This window comes from Notothenia rossii (assembly GCF_949606895.1).
Source record: "Notothenia rossii genome assembly, chromosome: 8".
Lineage (NCBI taxonomy): Eukaryota > Metazoa > Chordata > Actinopteri > Perciformes > Nototheniidae > Notothenia > Notothenia rossii.
This window is the reverse complement of record NC_136906.1, coordinates 40,938,293-40,956,150: the sequence shown is the minus strand read 5'-3', so window position 1 is coordinate 40,956,150 and position 17,858 is coordinate 40,938,293. Positions and strand designations below refer to the sequence as shown.

Below are 17,858 nucleotides of genomic sequence, written 5' to 3'. Positions count from 1 at the left end.
ATTCTAAGCCAATCACATGAGCGCGCCCCCACGAGGGTAGATTTCTTGCGTTCATGACGTAGCACTTCATGTACGCATTTTACGCAGTCCCTGCCCTGTCCCTGTCAATCCTTTTATTCTTATCTGCGTGACTTGTCCTAAGGGCTCGTATTGGGGAACCTTTTATTACCGCAGCCCCCCCCCCCCTCCCCGGTGGGGCAGGTCACATTTACATATTACTTTTTTTCTTCTTCTCTCTGTATGTCTGTGATACCATACTGGGACACACCAGGGAATGCTTCTCCTTCACCACCTTGTCAGTGCCACCTTGCTGCAGGGGGACAGGTTTGAAGAGTTCAAGATGGCATTTCCTGAAGATGCACTGAGGAACACCTTGAAGGCCTACCCAATGCTTAATGGAAGCAAGCTGAAGACAGAGCTTAGTCTCATCTACAACAAGGAATAGTTCAAAGCCTGTCGTGGTGCTATGGACCTATTCCAGTTGTTCATGGAGAATAATCTTGAAAAATTATTTTCAGAGACTGTTACTCTCCTAAAGATCCTCATCACCATGGCGGAAGCTGAGAGGTGCTTCTCCACTTTGAAAAGGATTCAAACCTTTCTTCGAAACACCATGACCCAGGAGAGGTTGAATGCATTGGCCATGCTGTCATTGGAAAAGAGTCTGGTGAAAGAGAAGACTGACTTTAATCAGAAAGTCATTGAGAAATGTGCAGGCCAGAAGGAAAGGAGGGCAACATTTATATTCAAGTAGTGCTAGTGTCCATGAATCACAATACATTTCCTTCAACATTGCAGTGGTGTTGTAGGCTGTTTTTTTTGCGCCCCTTTTGAAACAAAGGTAAACGGACTGTAGTGTCCAAACTTTACTCAGATCACTAAAAGTACATCTCATTTCCAATACAACATCTGACATTTTATTCATAAACCAACAAGACATACAAGAAACGACAGAAATAAATCTCAGGATAAATGTTTTAATGATGCATAAAATACATTTCACTTTCTTTTCAATAATAAAAACAAAGCGGTTTGAATTGCAGGTTGTACGATAGATATTAATATGAAAATAAGTAAAAACAAAACTGCCCAAAGCACTACACATGACAAATAAGAACGCAGATATTTGGCTACACTGAGGGATTTTTTTCTCTTTTCAAGTAAACTTGACAAAGTATTTTTCTTGGTGTGCATCATTGTGTTTATATTTTCTTTCAAATAAAGAGCAGTAAGGTCCTTAAAGATTTGAATTGGACCCACTACTAATAAAATAATACATATCTGAGCACGGGGGGGGCTTGACTCTGGACCACCACAGTCCCTACACCTCTGGCCTGAAGTGAGCTCCAACAATAATAATATACTGTACAAGGACTAACAGGCCTAGTCTGAGTGTGTTTATGAAGGGGGTGGGGGGAGGCTGCTCTTCCCGTGGCTGAAATAGGGACCTCCAGTGGTGGGATGGGGCTACTGCACAGTTCGGGGTCGGAAGAAGGATTTCTCACGTCTGTAGAGTGAGACTGCCAAATGACAAAATACTGGACCATCAACAGTCCACCTGGACCGGTTTATGTTTCTGATGAAATGCTATGTGGGGCTGGGCCGCATTTAGGCTTCTGTGAGATTAAAAACAGTCATCATTGGTGAATAATGCTTGCTCAGTTGTCATGGAGATGGCTTAGTTGTCATGTATCATGTAAACTAGGTAAGAAACTTCAAAGACATGATAACACCTGCCAACAAATAACACTGAGATCAAGTGAAGACCATGAGATGCAGTTGAAAGGATTATCTTTGGTTTTTTTCACAGCTTCGTTGAATACTCAAATCTGGTTGTTCAATTTGGACATTCAGCAGCCTGCTGTTTGTTGATAGAGTGTTGCTATGGACGCTCTTATCAAGGGACTATTTACAGTCATATCAACAGCAGAAAGATTGAATTGAATTTAGATCAATTTAACATCAGCAGGAGCGAAAAAAACACATTAATTTACGATACTTCATCAGAGACACTGTGGAATACTTTTAGAAAATGCAGTGTTATATTTGCAGATAGCACACAACTTTGGATCCTTGATGGCTAACTGTACCTAGTGAAAAAAGGAAACTTAAGAAGAGAAGGAAGAAGTTAAAAGACAGAGAAATCAGCAGAAGACTGGAGTAAACACTAAAGGGAACAGCAGAAGAAGACAGACAAGGGGCTCATCTCAATTGAATATTTCATCTCCTCCTTTCTCTCACTCGCGTCCCTTCCTTGCGTCTTAGCTCCGCCTCCGTAAGACGTGAGGAAGAGACGCGAGGACAGAGGAGTCCTCAGGTATTAATTGGGATGTCCTCGTTCACTCCAGCGTCACAATAAACAATGCCCTTTACTTCTGGTGGCGCAGTGTATCACCTGTCACTGGACTCACTCCACATAAATCTCTACAAACCTGGTATTTAGTTTCTCATTGAAATGATTTCGTCCATCTCTTCCATCCGTCTCTTTTATTATAGTTTTCAATGTATTATTTTCGGTCCTGTATTGGTTTTTCCAGGTATAACATGTCATTTAAGTTATAATTATAATCATAACAATAATAATAATTGATGGATTAATTTCATTATGGTATTTGAGCTTGTTTCAGATGAACTTTTGTATTGGATGTTAATATTTAATTTGTCCTACAAAAGAGAGACACATATCACTAAAAGATGTATTAGATATGGTACCCATATGTATATCCTAAATCTTTGACGTTATGTGGGTCATGCATCAAAAACCAGTAAGAACTGCAAGTTATTATTTTATAATCAAAACATTGTTATTGAATTTGTAAGTATATTTCACATACTAAATGTTTTTTATAGAGTATGATCTCATTCGTTTAAGAGATTTAATATATTTGACTCTTAATGAAGCACTTTAAACATGTAATGACTCTGATCCTCCTTTAACGGTAAGATCAGCTGCAGTGAGCAGAGGCTGTGAAGGTGGCGGCAGAGCTCTGAGTCAGATCAGCTGCAGTGAGCAGAGGCTGTGAAGGTGGGGGCAGAGCTCTGAGTCAGATCAGCTGCAGTGAGCAGAGGCTGTGAAGGTGGGGGCGGAGCTTTGATTCAGATCAGCTGCAGTGAGCAGAGGCTGTGAAGGTGGGGGCAGAGCTCTGAGCCAGATCAGCTGCAGTGAGCAGAGGCTGTGAAGGTGGGGGCAGAGTTCTGAGTCAGATCAGCTGCAGTGAGCAGAGGCTATGAAGGTGAGGGCAGAGCTCTGAGTCAGATCAGCTGCAGTGAGCAGAGGCTGTGAAGGTGGGGGCGGAGCTCTGAGTCAGACCAGCTGCAGTGAGCAGAGGCTGTGAAGGTGGGGGCAGAGCTCTGAGTAAGATCAGCTGCAGTGAGCAGAGGCTGTGAAGGTGGGGGCGGGGCTTTTATACGCGAGTAGTGAAAACACTTCCGCGTAGTCTGCTCTCGTGTATCATCCCTTTCGTCTCCTCTCGAAGCCTCCTCCCTCACCCCTCCTCCTCCGTGTGCATTTCAGCAAATGGGATGTCCTTCAACATGGCGTGTCTTGATCGATTTCCGGGTCAAGTCCTGGAGGAGGTGGAGAGAGGAGTCGAGGAGGGACATTGAGATGAACCTAAGAAGAAGAACACTAAAGGGAACAGCAGAAGACAGACAGGAAGTAAATACTAAAGGGAACAGCAGAAGAAGACAGACAGGAAGTAAACAGTAAGAGGAACCCAGGCCGTTTCTCAATATCGAGGATGCTTGCTTGGTAGCACATGTCTTCCGAGTCACTTGCTTCAGAAGCTAGGCAAGAATCTTTCCTGGCATTCGGAAAACGAAGAGTGGAACAGGCTAGCAATGCGTCATATGAGAGGCCCCGCCTTACATTTTCCGCCACAGATTTGGGGAAATTGGTCCGTGCGCAAAGCATTTTGGGGGTTTGAAGGAGGCGAAGTCTAACCATGTGCAGCCTCGAAATTACCCCCAAACCAAGGACGCGGCCTCGGTGGAATTCCAAGTATGCTGGAGATTGGAACAGTCCTTCAGCGGCACTCGATGACGTACCATCCTTGAAATATTGGCTTGGAAGCCAGTTTCCTCGAGATTGAGAAACGGCCACAGTTTGGGCTCTGCAGAGTTTAAGGACTTGTTAGTGGAACAGAAACTGAACAGACTAGGAAAGTTACAGAAATCAGTGTGGCTGTCACAGCACTCCCAGCTGTTGCTATGCAGTAGATGGACTAGAAGTGGAAACAACATTTTATTTGTCCATATAAATAAAAACTGGTTTAATTCAATATATTGGGTCAAATCATTGATTAACTTAGTAATAAGCGGGATAATGTGCAGTAATCCGGTCAATATGGCGAAAGGAACCCTGAGTGATCAGGATCTGTCATTCAGGACGTTTTCACTATTCTGAATTGTTATAGCAACACAATTGGGAACAATTAAGGCATAAAGGCAATAGTGCAAACCCAGCAGCTGGAAACAGAGCTACAAGCTGGAGCTGCTGCTACACTTCCTCTCTCTTTCTGTTCTGTGGAGGGGCTCTGGTGCTCCCTGTAGGAAGGCTTTGGGTCGGACAGCTCAAGGGTGTTGTGGCTTGGCCTTGGCCAGGCCTTGATTTCATTTCATGAGCAAGTTGAAATATTATATTGGCATGTCAATTATTTAACACTGAAGACACCGTTTTGGAATAGTTGTTTTTGTAGCTGTGATGATGATGTCCCTGCTATACTCTCCTACTGCCTAACAGCAGTAATTTCTACAACATATTGTGAATGTGATTTTTCTTTTTACAAGCATGGGGGGAGCAGCAGTTGCTTAGTATGTAGGGACTTGGCTTGGGAGCTGGGTAGCAAACCACCACACTGCCCCCCAACCCCGGGCCTCTGCAGCCCACTGCTACTCACACAGGGGAAGTTAAATGTACAGTCTAAATCTTACTGTGTGCAGTCTGCATGTGTGACAATTAAAACACAGTACTGACTTCCTGTTTCTCCACCAAACTAACTATACTACTGACAACTAACCTGCTACTGATCCCTTTACATCCACTCATTACAAAAAGATTACACTGATATAGAACTTGCTTTTGAAAAAAGTGCAAATGAAACCATTTGGTAAGAATAGGACACACCTTAACACTCTCTCCCCCCCTTCTCTCCCAACATGCACGCACGCACAAACGCACACACACACACACTCTCTCTCTTCTTTGGACAAGTTGTAGAGGGGCAGGGCTCTGGTGTCCATAGTAACAATGCTCAGAGCAGGACACAGGGACAGTCCCCGCTCTTCTTTTTCCCTGTGTGATGAGCTTGGGGCGGAGGACTCTCCATCTCCTGAAACTTTCTGTGGACGAAGAATATAAATAGAAATATAGGAATGAGTCTTTCTAAATTTGACTCCCTGATCATGTGTGTGGGGGTGCCCCCTTGATATTACACAGTGTGATTTGATTGAATTTTGATATACTGAATATTAATAAATGCAGGTTCAAACAGCTTAATAAGGTCTAAGTAAGAAGAATCTTAGCATTAAACTGTATAGTCCCGTACTGTAGCCACTGTTTTCTGCTGGTAGCTGAGTCTGTAGACTTGGCTTTGGAACCAGATGATCGCTGGTTCAAGTCCGTGAGCAAGGTGCTCCCCAATGCAGAGGTCAAATGTTACTATGTGTGTGTCCATGAACATGTGTGTAACCAGTAAAGAGGGTTCCATGTATATTCATCAATTCTTTTTATTATTAATCAGATTGTAAGGTAAGACCATTTTGGATGCTGAAGACTGGAGTAAACACTAAAGGGTCCTGATCAGTAACCCAAACTCAGCCCAGGGCCCAGGAGATCAGGATAGCATCCCGAGACATCTATAATGTTTAATTATATTTTTTTATTTGAAAGGTGATGACAGATGATGGACTTTTTTTTATTTGAAGATATTTTTACTTTAATCTAAATTACATTTGTGATTGACAATCTTTGCTGTGATACTTTTATGAGCATAAACATTTATGTCATCAATATTTGGTTGAAAACAAAATAGGCCACCACAAACGTGAGCAAAAATGGAAAAAATAAAATGTGTTTCCCATGAAGGCTAACAATTGTGTATTATTTCAGTTAACAAACTTTGCCATCTTATTTAAATTGAAACATATTTTATCCTGTTTTTTGGTTTTGAACTCCCCAAAATCCAGATCTGATCAGATAGGGATTAAAAGTTTTTGAACTCCTGGGCCCTGGAGTTATATAATACACAATTGTTAACCTTCATGAGAAATACATTACATTTTTTCCATTTTTGCTCACGTTTGTGGTGGCCTATTTTGTTTTCAACCAAATGTTGATGACATAAATGTTTATGCTCATAAAAGTATCATCTGTCATCACCTTTCAAATAAAAAAATATAATTAAACATTATAGATGTCTCTGCAATGTGGTCTCTTGTCTTCCTGGTATTACTTTTTCATGTCCACTAGATGGCGATCGGTAGGATTAAAGCACTGATATTCAGGATCGAGTCCTCTTGAAAAATAGTAATCTGGATCAGGCTGATCCTATCCTGAATTGCTTTGAACTACAGGGACAAAATTTGTCCGACTTGTCTGATCCTGGATCACAAAAAATGGGATTTCAAGATCTGATCGGGTCTGATTGAGATTAAAAGTTTTGAACTCCTGGGCCCAGGACCTTAAAAGGCATTAGGTTCAATTATGTTTCAAAGTAGATGTAACCAACTACATATTCTGATATTTCTATCAAGTATAAATAAAAGGTTAATACATTCTTACTTCCCATGTATTATAAATGTATTTATTAATTAAATCAAGTCATCAATACCAGTCAAGGCCTTCATTTCAGAGTAATGATTTCATGCTTTCAAGACTTTTTAAAGACCCGCAGGATCCCTGTACAAACAGGGCAGTGTTTTGGCATCTAACAAGCCTTTAAACATATATTTGACCAACTGCACCTGATAATTTGTACCAGCTCCAAGAAGCATTCATCCACGTTGTGGCGATTCTTGGCAGAAGCCTCCATGTAGTGGATCCTGTTCTCTCTGGTGAACGCCTGGGCATCCTCCCTGGAGATCTGCACACAGAGCAAACTCAATCCAATCCACTGGCCCCTCCTCCTGTCACTTTCTGTCCCCATGAGAGATAAGGCTTTTTTTTATACAAATATAGGAGGATATATGTCTGGGACTAATGGCGCTTTTCCACTGCAGGACCTAGCATGGCTTAGTACGGTATGGTTAGGCCTTGGTAGGCCAGGCTCACTTTATGCTGCGTTTCCATTACAGTTTACCAATTGGGGCAGTAACTATAGTAACGGAGTGTAGGCGGGGCGATCGGCTGTTTGGCGGGCGGAGCAACGCTGCGTAAAACTACCGTGACATCATCTTCAATGCGAACCACAAAACCAAAACATCCGCCGTTAGCTGTTAGCACTCAGAGCTCACAGCTCCTCATATCTGTTTCGAAACTAGACAAAAGTTAAACAAGTACAAACCACAGACACAGTCGCTGGTTTATTTATGTCTGTAGGCCGTTGTTGTGAGTGTGGACGGAGCATATACAACGTTAGCTTAGCCTGATTGATCCGATCTCCATTCAGAAAACACGCATTTTAAAAGGTTTTTCGCCTGCCGTCTTGTCTGCAGACCGGTATCAGTATGTTGTTACTTCGGCATCATTTTGAAACGTGTATTACAATTAAATCACGGTAAAATATGTTCATTTTGTTGTAGTTGTAGCCCCCTTGCCAGCGATTCTCTCTGACCATTCAGCAGTCGACAGTGTTTACGTCTCTAGTTTAGCATATTCAGCCCGGTTGTTGGCCCGGTAAGAACCTCGATTTTGGAGGGCCAGCAAAAAGGTGAAAAAGTAGCCCTGATCCGGAACTACCCCGTGCTACCTGCTGCAGTGGAAAAGCGCCATAAGTTAGCTTTCCTCAAACACAACATAACTAAATAAAACAAATCTACCAGGTTACTGTCGCTGTTGGAGTAGAGGCCATACAAATTTGTTTGCATTAACTGATTATTATGGAGTATTATGTTGATGGCTGTAACATAATGACACCAACAGTTATTAGATTGGTTCCATATAAGCTAATTTAATAATACAATTAAGCATGCTGGCAGGTTGTGTTTTGTCACTGCTCACCAGAGAACCTTCACCGAGAGGCAACTCAACAAAATAGGTAAAGAAAGTTTCCCCAGGTAGCAGAACAACCAGAGGAATGTTAACTGAAACCTTATCCGACAAAAGAGCCCTGTTGATGGAGGAGGGAAAAAAAGGCGCAGAGAAAGCGTTATAAAAATGTTCTCTCTACTAAACTACATTAATAAACAACAAACCTTCTATTTATCAAAACCAGCGGATGTTTGCTATGCTTTCATCAGAGCACTGAGTTTGGGTTACTGATCTTTGAGATTATTTGATCACTAGCCACGCTGCTACAGTAGCCATGTTGCTAACGATGTTGTAGATTGATTTTGTCAATATGAAAACAATGGACAGGACAGGAGTTTTTAGTGGACCTTTCCCATTTATCTAATTCCCCTCCTCGACTCCTATCCTCGTGTCTTAGTCCGGCCCACAGGAGATGCGAGCGGAGGAGGGGAGCCGAGGAGAGAGGAGGGGAAGCAGCAGGCGGTTAGAGAAATGAGAACTCCTCTCCTCTGAGCGGTCATTTTAAAGAGACATTAATGATGACAGGAGGCACAGCAGCCCTCTGTCTGATGGACCGATGTGTTCATGATGACTTATATATTTACTTTAATGAATTCAAAGTGCGGCATAATGAGACAATAACAGGCTACAGGTTCAGACACACACACACACATATTTATATATATACCATTTCAGAATCAAACAAGTGTGAGAGCACTCTGATAAGAACGTAACACTGTCAGAGACTGGTTATACCCCCCCCTCTCTCTCTGGTCGCTGAAATGGGAAATGAAATTACGAGCCAAAAGTTTTATTTATAAGTGTTAAAAGTAAGCAGAGGACACCAAACCAACTGAGACCCGTCTGTCCGCCTCATCTACGCACACACATGTAGCTACACACTGTACAACACACACCTACACACTGTACCACACACACCTACACACTGTACAACACACACCTACACACTGTACCACACGCACCTACACACTGTACCACACACTAGGCTTGGGCGGTATGACGGTATTACGGTATACCAGGGTATTTCGAAATACCGTCGGTATGATTTTCAATACCGTGACGTCACAGACTGTGCGCCAAATCACAGATGCGTTTCATTCTATTACACTGACACGGAGTTTTGACAGGGACGACATTGGTTGTAATGCACAGCACGCGCCAGCAGAGGGCAGGGGAGGGCAGTCCGTCTTTCCCGCTCTCAGAGCTCAGCACAGAGCTGAGCTGAGCAAGATGGCGGCAGCATTTGCCGGCCCCAAACTCGGACAACTAGTAAAAAAGAAAAATGCCTCTGCGCCTGTTTGGGACTATTTTGGGTTTACTCGTCGCCAGTGACTTCATCCAGCACAACGAGAGACAGAGGCACTTCTTTGGGAATGTTTAAGACGGGGTGAGTGAGTGTTGACATTTTTTAATCCTATGCAACTGGTGGATGGTTTTGTAGTCGAGGTCGGACGTTTTTAAAAACAAAAGCATTTACGTGCTAAACATTCACGCGAGTAATCCAATGAATCAAATGGAAATAAGGTTTTTAACATATGCACGGAATAATATTGCCAAACTAGTTAGTGAATATAGCAAACTTTATTCAATAAGTCAAGTATTTATTCCCGGAAAATGTTTATGTATGATGATATATTGTTAACTTAGCTCACTATGGAAACAACGTCGGACATCTACAAACGCGTCTTGTATCCGATCTCAAAATGTGCCATTTGCACAATGTGTCATGTATGTAGCCCTTGTTTTGCACTTGCGCGCACGTCGCGGCACTTTGCGAGCGTCTACCGGCTCGGGTTGCCTTTTACACCGAACATATAATATACTGTTCGAAACATCTATTTGCCGCCGAACGCCACCTCACTCAAGTCGACCCAAGTCATACCGTCAGTGGCGGCTGGTGGAAAATATTTTTGGTGGGGCTGTTGATATAGTGAGTAAAACATTTTTGGGGAGAAATGACCCCTTAAATTTGGACTGATACCGTCATATACCGTATACCACGGTATGATGTCAGCAAGGTATGACGGTATGAAAAAAATGATACTGCCTATGCCTACCACACACACCTACACACTGTACCACACACACCTACACACTGTACCACACACACCTACACACTGTACCACACACACCTACACACTGTACCACACACCTACACACTGTACAACACGCACCTACACACTGTACCACACATACCTACACACTGTACCACACACACCTACACACTGTACCACACACACCTACACACTGTACAACACACACCTACACACTGTACCACACACACACCTACACACTGTACAACACACACCTACACACTGTACCACACACACCTACAGCTCCTCGAGCATATAATATAAATATCAGGCTACAGCCATTGTGTATTTTATTATGTGAAGCACTAAATGGTTTTAGAAAAATATCGACTGTGTTTGTAGATATCTACTAAACTAGAGCATACAAATAAAGATTGTCGTTTAGGCCTGTTATATACAGGTGCATCTCAATAAATTAGAATGTTGTGGAAAAGTTAATTGATTTCATTATTCATATTCACTATCAGAGACTGGTTATACCCCCCCCTCTCTGGTCACTACAATGGGAAATGAAGTTGTATTTACAAGTATTAAAAGTAAGCAGAGGACACCAAACCAACTGAGACCCGTCTGTCTGCCTCATCAGAGACATCACACACCCCGGCCACTCACTGTTCGAACCGCTGCCGTCCGGCAGACAGTTTAGGTCAATAAAGTCACGCACCAACAGACTGAAGAACAGCTTCTTTCCCAGAGCTGTGGCCTCCATCACTCCCATCCCTTTCCAACCACAAAACTCACTATAACTTTGAACTTTGAACATGCACACACACAAACACACTACCTCCAATCAAAGACTGCAGCCAAAAATGCCATATCTATTTATTTGTATATTTATTAAGTATCAAACTGGTATTTTTTAGTAACTATTATATTTAAACATTGTAGCTTTTCTTTATTAAATAATCTTTAAAAATGTATTTGTAACATTCTGATAAAGTGCATTTAAGTGATGACCCTGATTATTGCTACTATCTCTGCTTTTATGGATGTGTTCTTGTTTATGTACTGCAGTGAGAGATGCCAACTGAATTTCGTTGCACTGATGTGTGATGAAAATAAAGATATTCGATTCTATTCATTTACGCACACACATGCAGCTACACACTGTACAACACACACCTAGAAAAGTTAATTGATTTCATTAATTCAATTCAAAAAGTGAAACTCATATATTATATGGATTCATTACACACAAAGTGAAATATTTCAAGGCTTTATTTGTTTTAATCTTGATGATTACGGCTTACACAGCTAATGAAAACCCCAAAATCAGTATTTCAGAAAATTTGAATATTGTGAAAAAGTTCAATATTGTAGACTCACGGTGTCACACTCTAATCAGCTAATGAACTCAAACCACCTGCGAAGGTTTCCTGAGCCTTTAAATGGTCTCTCAATCTGGTTCAGTAGGCTTCACAATCATTGGGAAGACTGCTGACTTGACAGTTGTCCAGAAGACAGTCATTGACGCCCTCCACAAGGAGGGTAAGCCTCAAAAGGCCATTGCTCAAGAAGCTGGCTGTTCACAGAGTGCTGTATCCAACCATATTCATAGAAAGTTGAGTGGAAGGAAAAAGTGTGGTAGTAAAAAGGTGCACAAGCAACAGGGATAACCGCAGCCTTGAGAGGATTGTCAAGCAAAGGCCACTCAAACATTTGGGGGAGCTTCACAAGGAGTGGACTGAGACTGGAGTCAGTGTATCAAGAGCCACCACGCACAGACGTATCCAGGACATGGGCTACAACTGTCGCATTCCTCGTGTCAAGCCACTCCTGAACCAGAGGCAACGTCAGAAGCGTCTTACCTGGGCTAAAGAGAAAAATAAATGGTCTATTGCTCAGTAGTCCAAAGTCCTCTTTTCAGATGCAAGTACATTTTGCATTTCATTTGGAAATCAAGCTCCCCGAGTCTGGAGTGGAGAGGCACACAATCCAAGTTGCTTGAAGTCCAGTGTGAAGTCTCCACGGCCAGTGATGGTTTGGGGAGCCATGTCATCTGCTGGTGTTGGTCCACTGTGTTCTCTCAAGTCCAAAGTCAACTCAGCCGTCTACCAGGAGATTTTAGAGCACTTCATGCTTCCTTCTTCTGACGAGCTTTATGGAGATGCTGATTTCATTTTCCAACATGACTTGGCACCTGCCCACAGTACTAAGACCTGGTTTAGTGACCATGGAATTACTGCGCTTGATTGGCCAGCAAACTCGCCTGACCTGAACGCTATAGAGAATCTATGGGGCAGGGACGTGCACAGACATTTGGAGGGGCTATTGCTCTAAACTGGAAAAAGGGCCTCCCCCCGGAAAAACACAAGAACGTAAAAGAAACCAAACGATTATTACATCAACAACATTGAAGAGTAATTCACATCTCATAACAAAATAAGCTAAGGCGACTACTTGCATTCCGTGACTTGATTTTAAAAATGAAAACCAGGGAACATTTTTGTTTTGCCGTCCATATCTCATCAAAAATATCTAATTTTAGTAACTATTAAAGACAAAATGGGGACAATTCTGTTCTAATATAGTTTGACCATTGTAACTGCTGTGCAGTCCAGACATACTGATACAATAGGGCCTCTAACTAATTACCTTAAATAAACTCACTAATTAATGAAACCCGTTCAATACGCATTATTCTTATTCTTATCATTCTTTATGAGCGCAGTAACGGTAAGGTATCTAATTACTTATTTATTTAGTATTCCATAACTTAGTAACAGAGATGGTCAAACTAAAGTGGTAGAGACATGGCAGAAATCCTACAATGAAGCGGGACATTGAACTGTTCACCCGTGAGAGGGCAATCAAGAAAAGAGAGCGAGCGGCCCCGTTGAGGGAGTTTATAGATGAAAAGACACAGAAAGACAGAAGCACAATAACAGCAAGTTGGCTATATTTAGGTGTTCTTTTGTAAATAACCGACGGTATCAAGAGGAAGTAAAGTCCCCTGGTTTGTCCCTTATACCCTAACTGCCATGAGACAACTCAAAATCAAGTTTCCAAAATTCAACACGGAGGTGGTCTTAACGCACCGGCAGATGACAGCGCTGACTAAGTGTGTTTCCCGCAGCGAGACGCTACAATACTGGCCACAACAGAAAAAAGAAAAACAAACTCTCGCTCTCTCCAGAGGGGCAGGTCAGCCAAACGGGCCGTTGACCTGAGCAACATTAGCACGTACCTGTGCATGTCCCTGCTACGGGGTATTGTCAAGAGGAAGATGAGAGACACGAGACCCAAAAATGCAGACGAGCTGAAGGCCGCTATCAAAGCGACCAGGGCTTCCATCACACCTCAGCAGTGCCACAGGCTGATCCCCTCCATGCCACGCCGCATTGATGCAGTCATCCATGCAAAAGGAGGCCCAACCAAGTACTGAGTGCATACACATGAACATACTTTTCAGAAGGCCGACATTTCTGTATTAAAAATATTTTTTATTGTATTGGTCTTATGTAATATTCTGATTTTCTGAGATACTGATTTGGGGTTTTCATTAGCTGTAAGCCGTAATCACCTAGATTAAAACAAATAAAGGCTTGAAATATTTCACTTTGTGTGTAATGAATCCATATAATATATATGAGTTTAACTTTTTGAATTGAATTAATTAAATTAAATTTCCACGATATTCTAATTTATTGAGATGCACCTGTATATTACTGAGTGATATATATTATACACACTGCTCTTCTTTTTGCACGGACCTCAGCAGCTGTTCTCACTGTAAACATTGCGTCACGATTAAAGCAGTTAATAAAATATAAAAAGCAGCCTAATATCCAGGGGATGCAGCATGCAGAGCTGTCATTGGTTGAAATCAGTCCGGCCGTGCGTCACGCCTCTTTTAAACATCACTGTTGCCAGAAATACATCCGCGGAGGTGCTTAGAAATGGGATGTCCTTCACCATGGCGCGTTGAAATCTATTTCCGGGACACTACCGGAGGACCGAGGAATCGAGGAGGTGGAAATTAGATAAATGGGAAAGGTCCAATGTCTCAGTTGATGACTAAAGATGGCGGCGCAGACAGCGGCAGTTGCTCCCCGTAGCTCTCCCGAGTCTTTAGTGTTTTCAAGTTTTTTTTAATGTTTTGAATGTCTGTTCATTGAGTTCACTTCAACCACCCCAGACCGATAGTACAGTCAGGAGTATACAGTACAGTCGTGAGTTCTTGCTGGACAAGGAAATAACAACAACCACACAATAGACGCTACACTGGCAGAGGAACTCAGCGGCCTTGGAATACACTCAACCTCGCCCTCGGCTGCTACCCCGAAGCTGGACAGGAGACGCCGCCGGCGTTGTGAGAGGAAGCAGAAGAGGGGTAAGCGTGGAGAGTATGCTTGTGAACTGTTAGCGCCGGTGTTATGCAGTGTTATGCATACTATACCCACCGAGATATGCATGCACCTCGCGGGAGTGCACACAGCGCAAAGCAAAAACTCAGACATTTCAACACCGGAGGCTCGCTGCGAGGAGACACTGTGGCGCTGTTTCCAGTTTTTCTAATCTGTCAAAATCTGACTGCTTTCAGATTTTTCCGTCATTGTTACATTTTTTTCGTCATAGACGGAAAATATTCGGTTAACGCGACCACTGCCCAACACCCCCACCCCCACTAACCATTGGTGGTACTGCTGTGGAACAGGTGAACCGCACCAAATTCCTGGGGGTGCACATCACCGAGGACCTCTCCTGGAGTAACAACATCACGTCAATCACCAAGAAAGCCCAGCAGCGTCTCTACTTCGATGCATTTCGTTTATGGCATTCCCAAAAAACGTGTGTGTGATTTGCCTCTCTACTACCACATAACCGCCAACATGTTTGTTTACTCTTAATTTTAGGAGTTATGAAGAATCTAGTGAGGTTTTTCCACCCAAACTCTCTCCAATTCCTTGTGGTGGTTTGTAGCGATTGGAACATGTTGAGCCATTCCTCTGTTGTAATTTCAATGCTAAGTTCCTTCTCCCATTTCTTCTTGATGTAAACAGTAGAAGTAGCCCTACTATCTCTTTTTTGTAGAGCTGAAGTTGCCTTGAGTCTGGTCTGATTGTATGTCCGTATCAATATATCAATCACTCCGTTTGAGGTTTTTGTTTGTATTTCCTTCATAAAATAGTCTCTCAATTGTAGATATCTAAAAAAGTCACTATTTTCCAATCCGTATTTCTCTTTCAAATCCACAAAACTCATCATATTTCCGTTCTTTGTTACTGTGCACATCGCTGTGATCCCTTATGTCTCCCACTTTTTAAAGGTTTGATCACCTCGGTTTGGTTTAAACCTACTGTCATAGGCAAACCAGCTCAATATTTTTACTTCCCTTTCTAATTTGTACTGTTTAATTAAGTCAAACCAAGTATTCAGAGTATGGAGACTTATTGGATCAATTGAGTCCTGTAGTGCCTTAAATGTTTCGACATTACCAATTAGAGACTGGATTGGGATGCCGGAAACCTTCATCTCAATGTCTTTCCACTTTGCACTACAGTCCTTATCGCACAACTTAATTACTGAACCTAGTTCAGATTTGGTCGTGCCATACCCCGCTTTTCCTTGGACAATTGTAATGTACACAATTTAATTTGCGGTTTCTTACCATTCCATATAAATCTAGAGATCATCTTATCCCAAATTTGAAACCTTTCTTTGGGAATTTTAATTGGAAGTGATTTGAAGAAATATAGCAGTCTAGGGTTCATTTTAATTACTTCAATTATTGAGCTTAGGTCTAGATTCAAGATTGTCCATCTCTTAATGTCTTTTTTCGATCTGTGAGTGGATATTGTCATAGTTTATTTTATAGAGATGAGTCAGTTGTTTTGTTAGCGTCACACTAATTTATAGATTTCGAGTCCCTTTTTAATTGGAAGTTGCTCTTCATTTCTTGAGTAGGGGTATAGCTAAAGGCCAACATCTGTGTTTTATTAACATTCACCTTGTATCCTGAATGGTCACCATATATTTGAATAAGGTTCATCAGCTGGATAAAGCTTCTATTGGGGTTTTCGAGATATATTATAGTATCATCCGCAAATAGACTCACTATGTGTTCCTGTCCTTTAATCCTAATTCCCTGCAGCTCTTCACTTTGTCGTATAGCCTGTGCTAAAGGTTCAACGTATAGAGCGAAGAGGAGTGGGGACAAACAACATCCCTGACGGGTGCCTCTTTTTAATACTATTCTTTCTGTTGGACCACCATTAATTTTTATTCTGGCCGTGGGATTTTGATAGATAGTTTCAATGCATTTAATTGAGGACTTATTTAATCCAAAGCGCTCTAGTACTAGATAGAGAAAGTTCCAGTTCACGCTATCAAAGGCCTTTTCAGCATCTACACTTACCAAAAGAGCACTTGTTTTTTGTGTGTGTATTGAGTTCATAATTTGCAGAGTCCTCCTAATGTTGTCTTGTGTTTGACGGCCCACAATAAAACCAGTTAGATCTTCATCTATTAAATCAGTCATAAATGTCTCATATCTCTTCGCTATAATAGATGTATAAATCTTGTAGTCTACATTGAGAACAGATATGGGTGGTCTGAAGTTGCTACAGTATTCTGTGTCTTTCCCATCTTTGGGAATAACAGAGATCATGGCCTCCTTCCACGAGGGTGGTAGCCGCCGCTCTCTAAGAGTCCAGTTAAAAGACGACGTGATAACGGGGGAATGACTTCTTCTTTAAAGGATCGGTACCACTCTAACGGGAAACCATCGCTTCCAGGGGATTTATTAGCCTTAAGTCTGGATATGGGTTTGTCTACTTCTTCTGGTGTTATAGGGGCTGTGAGATTGTTGTTTTGAACCTCTCCAATAGTTGGTAAATCAAGAGAGTTAAGAAATAGTTTTTTTGCTTCGTCATTAGATGAGGGAGGTTGTGTATATAGATTTTCATAGTAATCTTTGAATATGTTTTCTATTTCCATAGCATCATGCCTCAGTAGTCCTGATCAAGGATCTCTGATTTGTCAGAGCACTCAGCAAAAATCAGAGTATGTATACATGTATACATTTGTCTGTTGATTGTATATATATAGCAGGGGTACGCAAACTTTTTTGTTAAAGGTCCACTTGTGAATCTTATACAAGGTCAATGGTCCGGATCAATGCCAGTAAAGTCCCCCCTCACCCCCGGAGCGGAGCAACGAAATTGAAATTAAGAAGCCGTTGTGGCGCGCAATGCCTGGGGCCCCCTTGAGGGGGTTTCCCGACATATCGTTGCAGTAAATGAAAGGGTGTTTCATGTTGTCGTTGCTGTGGACCTTCTTAATCTTTTTTTATGTTCTTTATTTTTTTTAAGAAAATTACATTTGGAAATTGTTACGTTTATTCTGGTTTGTTTTGTGTTTGTATCTTTTATTTTAAATTTATTTATTTATTGAATGTTTTGTGAGCTGAGCTGTGTGGTTTTATATTGTATATCTCTCTGTACAGCACTTTGGTCTGGAGGTTTTAAAGTGCTATATAAATAAAGTTGGATTGGATTAATCTACCTTATTTGGTGGCCCCCTTCTGGTCCAAGCTCTTGCCTGTCGGTAAACGGCGCCCCTGTATACACACACAC

At 41.9% G+C, this 17,858-nt stretch overlaps 1 protein-coding gene across 1 annotated transcript in view; it reads right to left on the bottom strand.

The window, feature by feature from the left end:
• Positions 1 to 963: 963 nt before the first annotated feature.
• The window catches only part of rras (RAS related), a 22,221-nt gene continuing 5,326 nt past the window's right edge, over positions 964 to 17,858 (bottom strand). Inside the window, exons 5-6 of the mRNA XM_079643039.1 lie at positions 6,964 to 7,082; positions 964 to 5,340 (exon numbers count right to left, since the gene is read on the bottom strand). Coding sequence (XP_079499165.1) covers positions 5,253 to 5,340; positions 6,964 to 7,082 — 207 coding nt within the window. The 3' untranslated portion in view covers positions 964 to 5,252. The remainder of the gene's footprint in view (positions 5,341 to 6,963; positions 7,083 to 17,858) is intronic.